Source organism: Apodemus sylvaticus, chromosome 6 (assembly GCF_947179515.1).
Source record: "Apodemus sylvaticus chromosome 6, mApoSyl1.1, whole genome shotgun sequence".
In the NCBI taxonomy this organism is placed as follows: domain Eukaryota; kingdom Metazoa; phylum Chordata; class Mammalia; order Rodentia; family Muridae; genus Apodemus; species Apodemus sylvaticus.
The window spans coordinates 115,915,340-115,932,181 of NC_067477.1; the positions used below are offsets into that span (position 1 = coordinate 115,915,340).

Sequence of the window (16,842 nt, forward strand, 5' to 3'; positions counted from 1 at the left end):
ATTTTTAAATAACTTTAATTTTGGAAAAAAGATTCTCACAGCTCAAAATTTAAGATGCAATGGGTGAAGGCTCTTTTCAGACATCACCAAGGCCACAGACAGTTGATCTGTTTCTCATTGTTGGACCAACACATTTTATGTACTTAGACTGAAATCCCCCTTGATGGACCTCATCCCCTCCCCGTAGCTGCTCTGCACCAGCCTCCTAAGCGCTCTCACTGCCAGCACAAGCCTCCATGTCTATTTTGTCATAAACAACAAAACAAATCAATTCTTGTGCGCATGTGTGAGAGAGTATGCACACATGCTTGTGGGTGCCTTTCGAGGCCAGAAGAGGGCGTTAGGTCACCTGGTGCTGGAAGCCACCTAACATGGGTACTGGGAAGCTGGTCCTCCGAAAGAGCAGCATGCAGCTTTAACCCCTGAGATCTCTCTTCAGCCCCTGTCTGGCTACTTTCAACTGAATACACTTCTATATACTGTTGTATTTTTGTATATTAAAGTCTCCTACTGCACTGGGCATAGTGGCACACGCCTGTAATCCCAGCACTTGGGAAAAAACAACAACAACAAAAAAAAAAAACAACAACAAAAAAAGAAAGTCTCCTACTTGCCTGCTTAGTTAATTAATATGTAACTATGTAGCTACTTACCTAGCATCTAATTCTATGCAGTTAATTACTTAGTCCTTTACTGACACTACTAAGTATTTATGTGGTTTCTAGGCTTCTATTACTGCATTGCTGTTGAAGGATATTTGATCATATTGTGACCTCTGAGATTGTTATTTACTGGAAAAACCTGTTTTTAGTTGTGGTGTGGCTCAACCTTAGCACATACTTTTTTTTATTTTTGTTTTTTGAGACAGGGTTTCTCTGTGTAGCCCTGACTGTCCTGAAACTCACTCTGTAGACCAGGTTGGCCTCAAACTCAGAAATCTGCCTGCCTCTACCTCCCAAGTGTTAGGATCAAAGGTGTGCGCCACCACACCCGGCTGACAGTTATCTTTCTAAAGCATGACTCTAACCCTGTTGATCTGTTCTAATGTGATGACTGAGTGGTGCTTACTCATACTGATCTAAAATAAAAAGATGCCACCAAGTATGGTAGTCCAAAGCCCAGAGACCCAGCACGTCGAAGCATGTGGAAGGTCAAGTGCCCTTCAAGGACAGCCTGGCCCATGTGATAAGACCCTGTCTGAAAAGCAAACACTAGAGAGTAGAAGGGAACAATTAAGTATTCATCCTGCCTTTCCAGTATGATTTAGAGTTTAGAAAAACAAAGTGGCGTGAGGAACTTACTCTCCCAACCTCCCTTTCTCATTTGAGTTCTGTAGTAGCCTACGCTGGCCACAAATGCACGATTCTTCTGCCTCAGCCTTCCCTGCGCTGGCCGTCTTGCAGGCATGTGCCATCATACCCTCTAAAATGACTGTCATTACTAAATATGGAAAGAATGAGAGTTAGAGAAAAACACTTTTATATTTCAGTGCAATTGTTTAGATAGCCAATAGCAGTTGGATAAAACTACTAAATGAAAAGTTCAGGAAACCTTAAAATGCCAGGACATACTCATTACTAAAGATAAAATCACACACTATTGCTTGCTTCCTGATACGAAGCACCAGGAAGCACTTTGACCCATGTAGGTATCCCTACCAAAAAGGAAATTACAGGACTTAGAGAAATGAGTTTATACCACTTAAGAAAAAGAGTCATGCCGGGCAGTGGTGGTGCACGCCTGTAATCCCAGCACTCTGGGAGGCAGAGGCAGGCAGATTTCTGAGTTCGAGGTCAGCCTGGTCTACAGAGTGAGTTCCAGGACAGCCAGGGCTATACAGAGTAACCCTTGGGGGAAGGAAAGAAAGGAAAGGAAAGGAACGGAAAGGAAAGGAGAAAGGAAAGGAAAGGAAAGGAGAGGAGAGGAAGAAAGGAAAGAAAGAAAGAAAGAAAGAAAGAAAGAAAGAAAGAAAGAAAGAAAGAAAGAAAGAAAGAAAAGAGAAAGGAAGGAAGGAAGGAAGAAAAGAAAGAAGGAAAGAAAGAAGAAAGGAAAAAGAAGGAAAAGAAAGAAAGAAAACGAAGACTAAGGGCTGGAGAGATAAAGCTGTCTCCTCACTGCTTCATGTGCTCCACCACACAAAATGTACTAAAATCAAACAGAAGCCAGTTTGTAGCATATTCACTCAGCACTTAAGTGGTAGTGGGATGAGCCTGAGTTTAAGGCTAGCACCAGCTACAGAGTTCAAGGCTGTGAGACCTTGCTCAAAGGAAACAAAAAGTGTCAAGTTTTGGTAATTGTTGCATTGATGATGAGAATTCTGTGCACAGTTCACTCTCCCTTTGTCCTACATGAAAATTTAAAAAACACAGCAACAAAATACACCTTTATAGACACATAGATGATCTGTTCAATAGGTTCCTAGTAGTTGCTCTCGCAGTCAAGCCCGCTTACCTTTGCTGCTTTAGCTATCAGCATTAGGCTTCGTTTCTAACATCACATTCTTGACTCTGAAGCTGGCCGTTCCCTCTAGGGACTATTTTTCATGTCTAAACTGTTTTGTTTTCCTGCTGCTTTGCCTCCTCATTCTTTTGCTAAGAAAATATTTTTCAAGGACTTGGTAAGATGTTACTCAGTGAAGACTACACTAGATCCAGTCACATCATTCTGGGATCCTGTTTAGCTCACACTGAAGGTACTTTTTCTATCTTCCTACACTTATGTTAACCTGAAGCCCATAAAAGCAAGCAAGGCACTGTGGCTTGTACCTGCAGTCCCCAGCATTTGGAAGATGTGAGGAAAGCCAACATCATTTTTTAAAATTATTTTATATGAGTACACTGTAGTTATCTTCAGTCATACCAGAAGAGAGCATCAGATCCCATTACAGATGGCTGAGAGCCACCAGGCAGTTGCTGGGAATTGAACTTAGGATCTCTGGAAGAGCAGCCAATGCTCTTAACCATTGAGCCATCTCTCCAGCCCCTACCACCACCACTTTTAAAAATTATTTTTCTGTGTGTATGTTTGTGTGAGTTTATTTGCACCACACGTGTGTAGATGCTACTGAAGGCCTGAGGGTATTAGATACTCTGGAACTGGGAGCAGATGAGACACCTGTGTTCTGGAATCTAAAACCAGGTCTTCTGCAAGAGTAGTAAGCTGCCTTTCTCAGCCCCCTTTTTAAGACAGGTTTCCGTGTAGTCCAGGCTGGCCTCAAATTCACTGTGTGTGGCCTTGAGTCTGATTCCTTTGTCACTGCCTTCCAAATGCTGGGTTACAGGCCTGAGCCATCATTCCTAGAATCATAGCCAACAACTTGTCTCAAAAGACAAAACCAACCACCCGCCTCAAAGGACTAGGCACATGGCTGAGCTGGTTGAATGCTAGCCTGGCATGCAGACAGGAAGCCCTGAGCTCAGTCCCCAGTGCCTTGGATACTACAGGTGTTGGTGCATATCTGTAACCCCAGTACTTGGGAAGCTGAAGCCAGGGGAGAGTTAAATTCAGGGTCCTTTTTTTGCTGGGGTGTCTCTATTTAACCCTGTGTGTCCTGGAACTTGCTCTATAGACCAGACAGACTGGCATTGAACTCTGAGATCTGCCTGCCTCTCTCTGGAATGCTGTGACTAAAGGCAAAGACTTGTGCTACCACAGCCCATTGGCGACTTTATTTTTTATTTTTTTGAGACAGGGACTCACTATGTAGTTTAGGCTGGCCTCAGATTACAGAGATCTGTCCCTGGTTCCTGACTGAAGTGTGTTTCCACTTTACCTCAAGGTCATCCTTGACAACAGCTGTAGGTTACGTAAACAACTGTCCAAAAAATGAAAAAAAAAATTTTTTTTGTGTTTTTTGGATTTGCTTTTTTTTTTTTTTTTTTTTTTTTTCTCTCGAGACAGGGTTTCTCTATACAGCCCTAGCTATCCTAGAACTCACTCTGTAGACCAGGCTGGCCTCGAGCTCAGAAATCCACCTGCCTCTGCCTCCCAGAGTGCTGGGATTACAGGCATGCGCCACCACCGCCCAGCTAAACATTTTTAAAAATTACTTATTATTTTATGTATATGAGTACACTGTAGCTATCTTCAGACACATCAGAAGAGGTCATCAGGTCCCATAAATGACAGGTGTGAACTACTACCATGTGGTTGCTGGGAATTGAACTCAGCATTTTTGGAAGAACAGTCAGTGCTCTTAACCACTGAACCATCTCTCCAGCCCAAAATGAAAATCTGAAAGATGATTTGAATTCAGAAAGCTGGTGAGCACATCCTGACTTAAGTTCTGATGAACTGTTATCTTAAATAAATCTCTTCTTATGCCTCAGCTGTGCTCCCTTGGCTAAGTAACTTAACCTCTCTGTGACTTCCTTTTCTCATCTGTAAGATTTCATATAGACATACTGATCTAACATTAGAAAAGGGCACAACTATTCCTGACATAAATGCCAATTTAGAACTGGGTGTGGCAGTGCATGCCTTAGCTCCAGCATTCAGGAAGCAGAGGCAGGTCATCCTGGACTATAGAGCGAGTTCTATGACAGTCAGGGATACACACAGAAACCCTGTCTCAAAAAGCCAATAAATAGATAAATTAATGAATAAGTGCCAAATTATTAACTGCGGCTAGGACTTGTGCTGAAGACAGCCCCAAAGCCTGTTGAAGGTAAGCGTGTGTTCTAAGACTAAGTTACAGCTCCACCCTTGGCTTTCTGACTTGGTCTTTCTGCTTCTGCATCGGAGATAAAGGCCCACTATTTCTAGTCATGACTTATATATTTATATTCCTCCTCATTCCTGCCTCAGGCACTACACAAAATACTAGCACTAATGACTCAAGACATGAATAGTTTTTGTTTAAAAATGTTTTTATTTTTAAATTATATTTATTTAGGGTTTTACTTTTGAGACAGGGTTTCTTTATGTAATCCTGGAACTTTTTGGTATTGACCAGGCTGGCCTCAAACTTGGGAGATCTTCTTGCCTTTGCCTCCAAAGTTCTGGGATTAAAGGCAAGTGCCAGTGTGCCTACCTATTATGTGTATGCGTATTTTGTCTGTGTGTATGTGTATCACAAGCATGCCTGGTGCCTGAGTTCAGAAGAGGGCAATGGATATCCTGAGACTAGAGTTACAGATGGCGTGAGCCACCACATGGCTGCTGGAATTCTAACACAGGTCCTCTGGAAAAACAGCCAGTGTCCCTAACTGCTGACCCACCTCTCCAACTCTAGAAGTTGCTTTTGAAACAAGGTCTCACCCTGTAACCCTAGCTGTCTTGGAACTCACATGTAGACCAGGCTGGCCTTTAAGTGTATAGAGACTGGCTACCCCTCCTGGGATTAAAGGAGAATTCTGGGAGTGCCACTGTGCCTGGTCTATGAACAGGTTTGACACCTACCTAAACCATCTTGCTCCAAAGCAATAGCCTGGAGCTAAGCACCTTAGAAGGTTTCCACAGACAAGTTCATGTGGCGACAAAGGTGGCAGAGTGTGGGGTCCTGACCTAAGAGGTAGAGATGCCCGAAGATACAAAGGCAGCAGAGTTATGGGAGTAGGGAGTAAGTTTTTTATTAACCCTTCTTCCCTTTCACTGGTCACTGCTCTTGACTCGAAGGACAACAGGCACAGAACTGCAAGGGATCATGCCCAACTCCGTGATCACCAGATCCACCAGCTCAGGAGGAGTCACGTCATAGACCAGATTCAACAACCGGAGTGATGGCTGGTTCTGCCAGTTAGCCAGGGCCACCTGGTCTCCCCGCTTACACTGGAGATCGTCGGGGTCATCTGCGGTCAATGAGAAGTGGGCGTTAACATCCTTTTAGCAAAGAGGACCTGGTTAATCCCTCCTCCCTGTCTTAAGTTTCCTCGGGGACCCAAAAGCCTCCGCTCCGCTCTGCTTACCTAGCTCGTTGGAGACAAAGGCATCAGTCTGCACACGCTCACAGAACTTGTATGTTTCACAGCAGACCAGTACTGGAACGTTATGAGCTCGAGCCACCAGGGCCAACTGTGCTGTCCCCACCCGAGACATCACAGACCCATTGGCCAGGAGTGCATGAGCTCCCAATAGCACCTTAGAAACCTGTTTGTTTTAGACAATGTGGAAATGGGGGGAAAAAGTCATGTTATTTAGTATATAATAAAGTTCCCCACTTCTGCCCAGAACAGCAACAGTGAGCAACAAACTTCGTTGACTGCTCTTAGAAAACAGCTGCCATCTTTTATCATCACAGAACAGCGAAACTGCCTATTCCTACTGATGGCTGCTACTTTAATGTTCTTTTTTTTTTTTTGAGACACGGTTTCTCTGTGTAGCCCTGGCTGTCCTGGAACTCTCTCTGTAGACCAGGCTAGCCTTGAACTCAGAAATCCGCCTGCCTCTGGCTCCCAGAGTGCTGGGATTACACGCATGCGCCACCACTGCCCGGCTACTTTAATGTTCTTGTAATAGCTACACTGTACTACTGCATATCAAAGTTGCTTTTTCTTTCTCTCTTTAAAAATTTTATTTACTTATTTATGTATGTATGTATTGATGAGTGCTTTGCTGCATGTACACCCAAATATCAGAAGGGGGCATCAGATTGCCTGATAGATAGATGGTCATGAGCCACCATGTGGTTGCTGGGAATTGAACTCAGGACCTCTGGAAGAGCAGCCAAGTAGTTAAGCTCTTAACTGGTTGAGCCATCTCACCAGCCTTTTCTGTAGACCAGGCTGGCCTTGAACTCAGAGATCCACCTGCCTTGGTCTCCCAAATGCTACACCCAGAAGCTCGTTGCTTTTTCCTATTAAGGATAAAAGTGCTGGGTGTGGTGGGACACACCTTTGATCCCAGTGTTTGGGAAAGAAAGACAAGCAGGTGCCTGTAGATTCCAGGCCAGCCAGGACTACACATGGGACCTTTGACTCCTCTCCTCCCCTCACAAAAAAGGCTATACGGAGAACCCTATCTCCCCAAAATATAATAAGCAATCAAATATATAACTAAGAGGTAAGGGCCACTGAGGTGGCTCACAGGGTAAAGTCACTGTGAAGCCTGGCATTCTGAATTTCTATTCTCAGGACATAAATGGTGGAAAGAAAGAACTGATCCAGTCAGGGATGGCGGCAGGTGATCTCTTGTGAGTTCAAGGCTGGCCTGGTCTACAAATCAAGCTCCAGGACAGTCAGGGCTACATGACTAGTGCACAGAGAAACCTTGTCTCAACAAAACAAAATACCGACAATAAACCAAAACAAACAACAACAACAACAACAACCAGAAAAAGACAGAAAAGAACTGATTCTTACGAATGGTCCCCCTGACTTCCAGGGGCACATTGCCTTTGCCCTGGCCCCGCCCCGCCCTACCCTGACTATTTCCTTAGTCCCTGTCACAATAAATAAATGTAAAAAAAGAACAAAAGGTAAGACTATTATGCTGGTATTACTATGTCGTTCTCTTTATCTCTGGAGTTCCTTCCCTGTGAGAACCCTCACCTCTGGGAGCACGTAGGAGGCTGCAGGAATCAGCAGATAGGAGGTAGGGACCCCAGCACGGACAAGAGAGTGAAGCATGTGCCTTCCTTCCAACCGGGGCCGGCTGTCCACCACCACCACCCGAAACCGCCTGCCCTCAACCCAGGCTTCCTGGAGAATTCTCGTCACCAGAGATGAGCTAGACACAGACGGAGAAGAGATGTTATTCAAGGGACTGGCTGTCTGCCAGCCTGTCTGCAAAGGCAAGGACAGTCTTACTGGCCATTCCCCTCCCCAGTTTTCTCGCTCAGGTGTTGACCGTACCATCCATATACCAGGATCACGTCCCCGTCACTGATCTTCTTAGAAGCAAATCGTGAAATTGCCTGAGCTGCAAGCACAATCTTCTCTTGCACATACCGATCGATGGCTTCTCTAAGTTCTGACTTGGCCTAAGTGTTGAGAGAACACAGATGCAGCTCACCCTCGGGTGGGCACACACCTGTATCCCAGCACTCAGGAAGCAGGGGATCTCTGAATCCGAGGCCAGCTTGGCCTACCTACTGAGCTCTAGGTCAACCAGGATGAGACTGTCTTGGGCCATTTACTTGTCTGTAACACTGGGTCTGTGTGCAAGGGCCTAAGTGCTCCCCTGAGCCGTGACCAGGGCCCCGTGGCATGTCTACACACGTCTTCTGGGAGTTCAGAACATGGTGCTTATCCTAACCACAGGTGTGTGCCTTGCCCACTCCCAGAATCCTTCATTACCTCCTCTTCCCGCTTGGAGCTGCTCACACCAGTGACCTCCTTGTTAAGGAACTTGATGGCGTTGCACATACTTGCCGACATGGGGCGGCACTGGGTCAGGAAGCTGCAACAACAATACTTCAGGTTTGTGCAACTGATTAGGACTTACAGAGAGAAGAGCACAATCAAAGTCCAGAAAGGCATCAGAGGGGACTAGGTAAGGCGCAAATGGACCTGCACAGCTGTGCTCACCTGATGTAGGGTTTTAGTTTATTTACAAGATCCCTGGAGAGTTCCTCGCTGGGAGGTGTTGTGTAATCCTGAATCACCTGTAGAATACAACATACCCCTTAAGGAAGGTCTCTGGTATGGGACAGGCACACGCTGTGTCACTAGGGAAGTGTTCAGATTATGAGAGTCGTTGCTTTGTCCCTGAAAGGACCATCGTGCTGGGGCAGCCTTAGGGGATGGGGCAGGGTCATAGAGGATAGAACTGGACATACCTGCTGCAGAGCACGAAGCAGCGCGATGCACCGGGCATTGGAGCCGCTGATGAGGCCCTGGGAGTACTGCAGACCGAGTCGCACCATGGCTGGGTGGATCACAGAGGATGGGATGCTGATGGGATGGCGGTGTCACAGACTTTTTAAGGGAACTTGAGTACCTCTTGGCCCCTGCCCCTCATGAGAAGAACCTGCCTTCACTAGCAGGAGCTCCCCCCTTTCCTGCAGTTTTGCCTTGAGTTTGTACCCCACCCACACACCCACACATCCCATCTCAAGTTCCAGTTACTTTTAACTCTTGAGTTCCTCAATCTCCTCAGACTGACTTAAAAGTTACACCTGCCGGGTAGTGGTGGCACGCGCCATTAATCCCAGCACTTGGGAGGCAAAGGCAGGTGCATTTCTGAGTTCGCCTACCTCATATACTGGGTCAAGGAGCTTTGTCTGCTGTACTGGGGTAGGTGGGAGAAGAGACTGACTTTGGATCCATAATCCTTTCGTGTAGGAACCTTGATGAAGCAAAGGGATGTAACCAAACGGGACTAGGCAGGAAATAAAGTAAACTCATTTCTTTGACCCCAATACTCTGTGCTTTTCCAGACCTTGCCGGGGCAGTTCTCCAGGTACCAGACCCACTTCCTACCTGTTGTCGATCTGGCTTTCTAAGGAGCCTCCTCAGAAGTGTGGGGTCATCAGCCTGGGTGTGCTCAGGGACACGCTTAACTGCTGAAAGTTAAGAAGATGCTCTCAAGACTCTATACATCTCGAGACAGGTGATATGATCAGTCCGTGTGGGACAGCAGAGCACACAGGGAGTTGGGAAGACAGAGCTGGGGGAGTCACAACAGGGGCAAAGATGGAGTTCACAGGAAAAACTTTAAACTCTGTCTCCTAAGGTAAGAACAGGAGCCCGTGTTGGCAGAACTGGGGTAACTGGAGTGTGGGCATGAAGAGGAGATAGATACCTGAGGTGGCTTCTCCAGCTGTGCTGGGGCAGGCCTGAGGAGGGGGCCCTGCTTGTTCCCCTTTTCTTGCCTGTTTCAGGGCCCGCTCTGCCTCCTGCTTGGCTCTCCTTTCGGCTCGAAGTTCTGCCTTACTCCGGCCAGCTGGAAGTTTCTCCCCAGCAGTACCTCCCAACTGACTACCAGGTCCTGGGAGGTCTCTGGTTGAATCTATTAAAAACAGAGGGAAGAGGTGCCCAAGCCCTAGGTGGTGATCTCTTTGCCCCAACTAAAGTTTCCCCTTTACCTTATCTAATTTTTTTCCCCTTTTTGACTGAGGCTGGAATTCACCAGAGATCCACCTGCCTCTGCCTCCTTAGTGCTGGGGTCAAAGGTGTGCTGTGAGCCACCACCAGCCACCACCACCTGGCTCTGCCTTCCAAGTAACCTTTTTTGTACTTGCTCAGATCAACTTTGTTCTATCTCCCTTTGCAAATCCCTCGAACAGCCTCCTACCCCCAGCCTTTTAAAGAGTCCCCGAACCTTGACATTGAGCTGCAGATACAGCAGAGCCAATTTCTTGGTCTGTCCCCTTTTCCTCCTTCCGTTTCTTCTTCTGCTGTTTCTTTTCTTTACGAAGCTGAAGCTTCTCTTCTTGGGTCAACTCCCGTCCCGCTGCCTGAGACACAGACACGGGAACTGCTCTACCCCAGGCAATTCCAAAAGTGTATTAACAATACTGGATGCTTACTAGATTCCCACAGGGTTAAGTTCCTAACACTCTCTGACTTCTGTTACAAATCTACATAAGTAAGAAGAGAAACTTCTTCAGAGCCATTGTCACACACCGTTAAGCTCTGTAAAATCTCCTAGGTCTAAGAGATGAGATGAAAAGGGAGGGAGATGGGGCCGAATGAAGGTGACACAGCTTTCTGTGTAGCTCTTGACAGGCGACTTGGGAGGTCTCTCCATCACTTACCCCGGGCCGAGGAGAAAGTTCAGTCTTCATCTCGGATCTCGATTCTGCATCAGAAAACAGGGCACAGAGTGAGCCAGAGAGGCTCCGGGAGGACTTGAGACTCGTCGGCGCAGCTGGCTGCTGGGTTGGCATGACCACAGCTCGGCTGCCGGGCGCGAGGCGCTCCGGGATCCGCGTGGGGACGCACTGCGCGGCAGGATCAAAGGACAGGCGGGGGAGGAAAAGGGTCAGTCACCCTTTTGGGAACAGCCGGCAAGCAGCACCCGGCGGCGCCCTAGATCTTGTAAACCAGAGTCCCGCGATGCGCTGAAACCCGGCGGCAAGGCCCAAAGGCGCTTGGTACCCCGCATCAGCGATCCAGTGCTCATCTGCTTTTCTACCAGTTGGTGCATGTAGCCCTTCACTCACCTTCGCGAACAGCCACCGCCACCGCAGCCATGACTGTGGGTCTTAGGCTCCTCCCGCCGAGGTCACTCACACTACAGCGCCACCTGGGCTGCTGGCTCCCCTGACGCCTCCCGCGGAGTCAGTCCCCAGCGGACTACAACTTCCGGCGTGCACTGGGTCCCGCCCCGGACTACGGATCGTGGTGAGGACCAAAGGATGTTGGGTTCCCAATTAGGATAGTCTCCGTCCCTCGACTACAGCTCCCAGCATGCCGAGGTTGCTGCTCGCAGAGCCGACGTCCTACAGCCTTCCCACCTCGGAGTTCAGGCCCCCCAAAATGGCGAGCTGGGCTGCGGAGACGCGCTGAGTGGTGGAGGCAAGCGAGCAGAGCCGCTGCGGCCCTGGTAGTACGGAGCTCTGCCTTAGGGAACATGCACTTTTCCATTCCTGAAACGGAGTCCCGCAGCGGGGACAGCGGCGGCTCCGCCTACGTGGTGAGGAGCTGTTAGAGCTGGGCCGGGGCGGGGATAACGGGCCGTAACTCTCGGAGCTGCCTCCAGCTTTCGAACCTCACTGGAAGCCATCTCATGTCTCAGCTTCGTACTGAAGTCACCCCAAGCTCCAATAGGTTCTTTGGGCGATTGCTTTCCCCGGCCAGACAGCGACTGCTCTGGTGGTGGGCATTACTGTCATCTCCGGGAGGGATACTGCCGCACAAGCGCCCGAGTTTCCCTTGGACTAGGCCTTCTGCTTGGAACCCGGACTTGGGGGGAAAACCAGGCTAAATCCCGGGAAGTCTCGGAGCGTTGCGCAGACGGATCTGTCAGGCAACTTCCGGACAGGTTTCTGGGGCAAGAGGTGGTTTGGACGTCGACCCTGAGATGTTTGCCTGCTTTTGTGTCCTCAGGCCTATAACATTCACGTGAATGGAGTCTTGCACTGTCGGGTGCGCTACAGCCAGCTTCTGGGGCTGCACGAGCAGGTGGGACTAGCACCCCTGTCTAGATGCAGCTTCAAGCCCTTCCATACCCATAGGCGTTAAACCCCTTTCATTACATCCCCCTATAAGCTCTACTGCTACAGTGGAAGGCGACTCTGTTAGCATGACATTTCCGGAAACGCTCTGAGCATCTCTCACAGTTCCTGCTCTTCCCAGTACTCACACATCCTCCCTTCTCTGAGCTGGGTGCTTTTTCATCCTTTGCCCCGCATGGAAAAACGGAACCCTGTTAGCCATTCCTTCCATCACCTAAGCTATAACTTGGAAATTAATTCCCCCGATTAATACAAACCATTCACTGATTTCCTTGTGTGTTCTTGGTCCTTTCAGTGTGTAAGATGCCCGGTGGCCATGTACCACTGATGAATGCAATGTCCCCCATCCTCACCAGTGAGCTCTGTATTTATGTCTCTAGAGAACCCTGTTTCTACTAGCTGTCAGTCCTGGACGTTACCTAATTTCTTCAGGCCTTATTTTCTCCAGATGAAAATAGATTCTTTGATCAGCAAAGTCCCTTTAACACACAGAGCGTACTATGACTTTATTATTTGTGCACATAAGTGTCCCCTATAAATGTTCTCTACTGAACAGTCTTCCTAGGTCAATCAAAAGGCTTCTGGTCCCCATGGAAACCCACCCTGTAATGTGAAGGTGCTCATATACATTAATACATACTAGAATTTATACCTAAGATCCTTGGGGGTGGGGGTGTCCTGCCTCTGCCAAAGTCATTTTTTGGTCACATGACTTTTAAGAATTATAGGAACCCAGGAGGACTTGGGTGAAGCTCAGTTGTCACCTCTCAGTTCTCGTGTTTATGTGAAGAATTGTATATTTTCTCTGCATAGCTTCGGAAGGAGTATGGGGCCAACGTGCTTCCTGCATTCCCCCCAAAGAAGCTTTTCTCTTTGACGCCTGCAGAGGTGGAGCAGAGGAGGGAACAGCTGGAGAAGTACATGCAGGCTGGTGAGTGCGCGGATGAGCTCTAGGCTGGTGCGTGAGCCACAGGGAGAGACAATCAGGTGGCTGTCGAAAGCCCCATCTTAATTAATGGTCAGATTTACAAGTCTCTTGTCTGATGTTAATCAGCAAAGTGAACAGCCATCATGGATTTGAAATGTTCCATATTAGTAAAGCCATATGGAAACTTATCTCTGAGAAATATTAGTATTAATACTAGAATTGAGAGTAATTTGTGGGGAGAACTTTGTATCTGATATGCTTTAGATTAACATCATTGTTATTTCCCTAGTTCTGTAGACTGGACTCAACTAGATGGCAGCCAAGGGTGGGGCAGGTGAAGAATTTATGCAAACAGTGTGTGAGGTGAGGCCAGCTGGGGGTGTGGCAGGCCACCATCAGCCCAGGAAATGGGGTTGGGGGACCTAATAAGAAGAGGATTCGGGCGGGGAAGCTAAGAGTGAGTCTTAAGTTACTAGAACGTTGTTCTCTTGACCCCACAGTTCGGCAAGACCCATTGCTTGGGAGCAGTGAGACCTTTAATAGCTTTCTGCGTCGGGCCCAACAGGTGAGGCTTTGGGTAGAGTCCATATTTAAGAGAAGACCTGGTGGGGCCAAGCCATTTTAATTACATGGTTATTTCCTGGTACCTTTTTTTTTTTTTAATGGAACAAACCTTCTACTGTACCACTGAAGTCAAGAAAAGGCCAGCCTTTATTTAAGGATCATATCAGAGGGGGTTAGGAAAGTGGGGTGCATCTGAGCTGGACCCTAAGACCTACATTAACAAGGCAGTGCCCCCATCTCATTTGTTCTTACAGGAGACACAACAGGTCCCCACAGAGGAGGTTTCCTTGGAAGTGCTGCTCAGCAATGGACAGAAAGTTCTGGTCACTGTGCTGACTTCTGACCAGACAGAAGATGTCTTGGAGGTGAGGTGTTTGTGGAAGACAGCCCAAGTGCCCAGGGCACACTAGATTCTGCACTAAGAGCTGGTTGGTTGAGTTGTACTTCCTGTTCCCAGGCTGTGGCTGCAAAGCTGGATCTTCCAGATGACTTGATCGGATATTTTAGTCTCTTCCTTGTTCGAGAAAAAGAAGACGGAGCCTTTTCTTGTGAGTGTCGCTGGCCTTTACTGCTTGCTGTCAGGCAGCACGCTCCTGATGCCAGGCTGGGGCATTTCCTCCAAGCACGTCCGTGGTTCTCCTTCCTCTTCAGTCTCATGGCACTTTCCTTTTTTAACCTGTAGTTGTGCGGAAGCTGCAGGAGTTCGAGCTGCCTTATGTATCTGTCACCAGTCTTCGGAGTCAAGAGTATAAGATTGTGCTCAGAAAGAGGTCAGGGCTGAGCCTTAAAGCAGAGGAGGGCGTGGGCGGGACGGCTGGGCCTCAGACTGTAGTAGCTCTATCTCACTGAGGGAACAGCAGTGGATGTTGTATCACGCCTCCCACCCTTCTCCCATTCTCCACCGCTAATTGCCCCGTCGCTGCAGTGGTTTGCTGCCTGTTTTCCATTCTACCTTTGCCCATTACCCACTTCCACCTCTTGGCCTCACAGTTATTGGGACTCCGCCTATGACGATGATGTCATGGAGAACCGGGTTGGCCTGAACCTGCTTTATGCTCAGGTGAGTTTGGAGCTGCCTCAGAACCCTTGCCCTCAAGTGACTCTGGTATTCCACTTTCCGAAGAAAACTCCATGACTGGTTCTCGGTTCATGAGGAAGTTCCTAGAATATGGTCGGAGCTCCTTACGCTGGCTCTGTAAACTGATACGGTCAAGGTCTCCCTGCAATTAGCTCTTAGCTCATGCTGACAGAGTTCACTTTGATCACGTCACTGGAAGTATTGTCTCCACCCTATGTAGACGGTGTCAGACATTGAGCATGGCTGGATCCTAGTCACCAAAGAGCAGCACCGGCAGCTCAAATCTCTGCAAGAGAAGGTCTCAAAAAAGGAGGTGAGCTGGTTTTTGCCTTGTCTCCCTGCAAGGGTTACTAGCTCTGAGCTGCTCCGTCTCCTAACTAACCACACCTGGTGACCATTTTTCAGTTCTTGCGGCTGGCCCAGACTCTGCGGCACTATGGCTATCTGCGCTTTGATGCCTGTGTGGCAGACTTTCCAGAGAAGGATTGCCCTGTTGTGGTCAGTGCAGGCAACAGTGAGCTCAGTCTCCAGCTGCGACTACCAGGCCAGCAACTCCGCGAAGGCTCTTTCCGGGTTACCCGAATGCGGTGCTGGCGTGTCACCTCCTCTGTGAGTTTTTCTTTCCTTCCTTCCTTCCTTTTCTTTCTTTCTTTTTTTTTTTTTGAGACAGCTTCTAGCTCTGGCCCAGTTGTCTTTGAACTCATGACCCTCCCACCTCAGCTTCCCAATGGCTGGGATTAGCACATGTGGCTTTCTTCTGTGACTGACTGGGGATGAGAATTCCCATGCGAGGCATTCTGAGATGGAGATCTGGCAAGCCTTAAGCTTCCAGGCTACAGAGGTCCACAACTTGGCCGAGATGAATGCAGCCTGAGCCCCATTCCTCTTCTAGGTGCCACTCCCCAGTGGGGGCACGAACAGCCCAAGCCGGGGTCGGGGTGAGGTGCGCCTGGAACTGGCTTTTGAATACCTCATGAGCAAGGACCGGCTCCAATGGGTCACCATCACCAGCCCACAGGTATGAGCCCGCCTCAGGTTCCCAGGTCTAGGCTTAGGACTCTGTGAGTGGGAGTCCCTGTTGTAGACCTGGTGGGGATGACTTCTCTAGTCAGACTGAGCCTCGTATCCTCAGGCTATCATGATGAGCATCTGCCTGCAGTCCATGGTGGATGAGCTGATGGTGAAGAAATCTGGGGGCAGTATCAGGAAGGTAAGCGGTAGAGCCTGAGCAGCTGGGTGTGCCCCCGCTTTGTCCTAGGAATAAGGTTTCTCTTGGGAGGAAGGGAAGTGGTTGGGCTCTGAGGTAAATTTTCCTATCTGCATCAGTACTTTGGGTCTGTCCTCAGATGCTGCGCCGGCGGGTGGGGGGCACCCTGAGACGGTCAGACAGCCAGCAAGCAGTGAAGTCCCCACCATTGCTCGTAAGTTAATGTCAGTTAGCGCCTTGGTTCGCAGCCCGGCCTCTCCTTCCCCTCCACTCCTACATCTAACTCTTCTGCCTCCTTTCCCCCAGGAGTCACCAGATGCCAGCCGGGAAGCCATGGTCAAACTCTCAGTGAGTTACAGGGTTGGTGAGGTTGACTGTAGGGCCTCACAAGCTGCCACCCTCTGACCCTCCTCCCACCTCTGTTACAGAGTAAACTGAGTGCTGTGAGCTTGCGGGGGATTGGCAGTCCCAGCACAGATGCCAGTGCCAGTGCCGTCCACGGCAATTTCGCCTTCGAGGGCATTGGAGATGAGGATCTGTAACTCAGCTGTCTGGATGTCTGCCCTCTGCCTGAGGAGATTTATACAAACTTGCCCTGTGCCTATGCTCCCAAGTTAAGGGAGTCTTTTCCTCCTCCCTTCCTACTTTTCTGTTCCTCTTGGCCAGGGGCCCCTAACCATACCTTCCCTTTCCTGGGCTGGCTACACAAAAGATCACTGTCTTTTTCAGAACTGGCTCTCGATGCCAAATTAGCATTTAGTATTTGCACAAAGTCCAAGGGACTGTGGCTACCTGCCTTAGAGAGGAACTATAGCTCTCTATGGGTTGCTTCTGGCCTTTCAGGGCCAGGCCCATGGGCAAAGGGTGGGCAGAGGTCTGTGAATGGTCTGAGCAGCTCCCCGTCATTAAACTCAGCCTGATTGCAGCCTACCTTTGGTTCCCTCTCACTGCCCCTGTCACAAGGGGTAAGGCCTAAATAGTTGCCATTGCCAATTCAGCATAGACAT

The 16,842-nt window shown here is 48.7% G+C and overlaps 2 protein-coding genes across 4 annotated transcripts; one reads left to right on the forward strand and one right to left on the reverse strand.

Moving 5' to 3' along the window:
* Window positions 1-5,545: 5,545 nt before the first annotated feature.
* Eif2b4 (eukaryotic translation initiation factor 2B subunit delta) lies at window positions 5,546-11,166 on the reverse strand. 3 transcript variants are annotated; one of them, XM_052186266.1, is made up of 13 exons: window positions 11,045-11,166; window positions 10,637-10,680; window positions 10,201-10,336; window positions 9,682-9,888; window positions 9,360-9,439; window positions 9,134-9,225; window positions 8,717-8,831; window positions 8,466-8,542; window positions 8,235-8,337; window positions 7,791-7,918; window positions 7,488-7,665; window positions 5,907-6,087; window positions 5,546-5,789 (listed from the first exon to the last, which is right to left on the reverse strand). In XM_052186266.1, exons 1-13 carry the CDS (start codon window positions 11,073-11,075, stop codon window positions 5,590-5,592), a joined length of 1,572 nt encoding a protein of 523 aa, XP_052042226.1. In that variant the 5' UTR covers window positions 11,076-11,166; the 3' UTR covers window positions 5,546-5,589. The 3 variants fall into 3 exon arrangements, with proteins under 3 accessions (XP_052042226.1, XP_052042225.1, XP_052042224.1); XM_052186265.1 differs by having other exon boundaries at window positions 9,360-9,442; XM_052186264.1 differs by having other exon boundaries at window positions 9,360-9,442; window positions 10,637-10,822; window positions 11,045-11,147.
* Window positions 11,167-11,251: 85 nt separating this feature from the next.
* On the forward strand, window positions 11,252-16,765 carry Snx17 (sorting nexin 17). Its single transcript, XM_052186268.1, has 15 exons — window positions 11,252-11,517; window positions 11,931-12,005; window positions 12,872-12,989; window positions 13,487-13,551; window positions 13,805-13,915; window positions 14,008-14,098; window positions 14,233-14,320; window positions 14,541-14,610; window positions 14,849-14,941; window positions 15,034-15,237; window positions 15,521-15,646; window positions 15,761-15,838; window positions 15,975-16,049; window positions 16,142-16,183; window positions 16,264-16,765. The coding sequence occupies exons 1-15, from the start codon at window positions 11,455-11,457 to the stop codon at window positions 16,375-16,377; spliced, it is 1,413 nt and encodes a 470-aa protein (XP_052042228.1). The 5' UTR covers window positions 11,252-11,454; the 3' UTR covers window positions 16,378-16,765.
* Window positions 16,766-16,842: the final 77 nt, after the last annotated feature.

Coding starts and splice junctions, on each gene's coding strand:
- Eif2b4 (XM_052186264.1), bottom strand. CDS start 10,768: ATGCCAACCCAGCAGCCAGCTGCGCCGACGAGTCTCAAGTCCTCCCGG. Junction 10,337..10,636: donor AACTTTCTCCTCGGCCCGGG/GTAAGTGATGGA, acceptor TCTGTGTCTCAG/GCAGCGGGACGGGAGTTGAC. Junction 7,919..8,234: donor GCTCCAAGCGGGAAGAGGAG/GTAATGAAGGAT, acceptor CTCAACACTTAG/GCCAAGTCAGAACTTAGAGA.
- Snx17 (XM_052186268.1), top strand. CDS start 11,455: ATGCACTTTTCCATTCCTGAAACGGAGTCCCGCAGCGGGGACAGCGGC. Junction 15,839..15,974: donor CTGGGGGCAGTATCAGGAAG/GTAAGCGGTAGA, acceptor GTCTGTCCTCAG/ATGCTGCGCCGGCGGGTGGG. Junction 16,184..16,263: donor AAGCCATGGTCAAACTCTCA/GTGAGTTACAGG, acceptor CCTCTGTTACAG/AGTAAACTGAGTGCTGTGAG.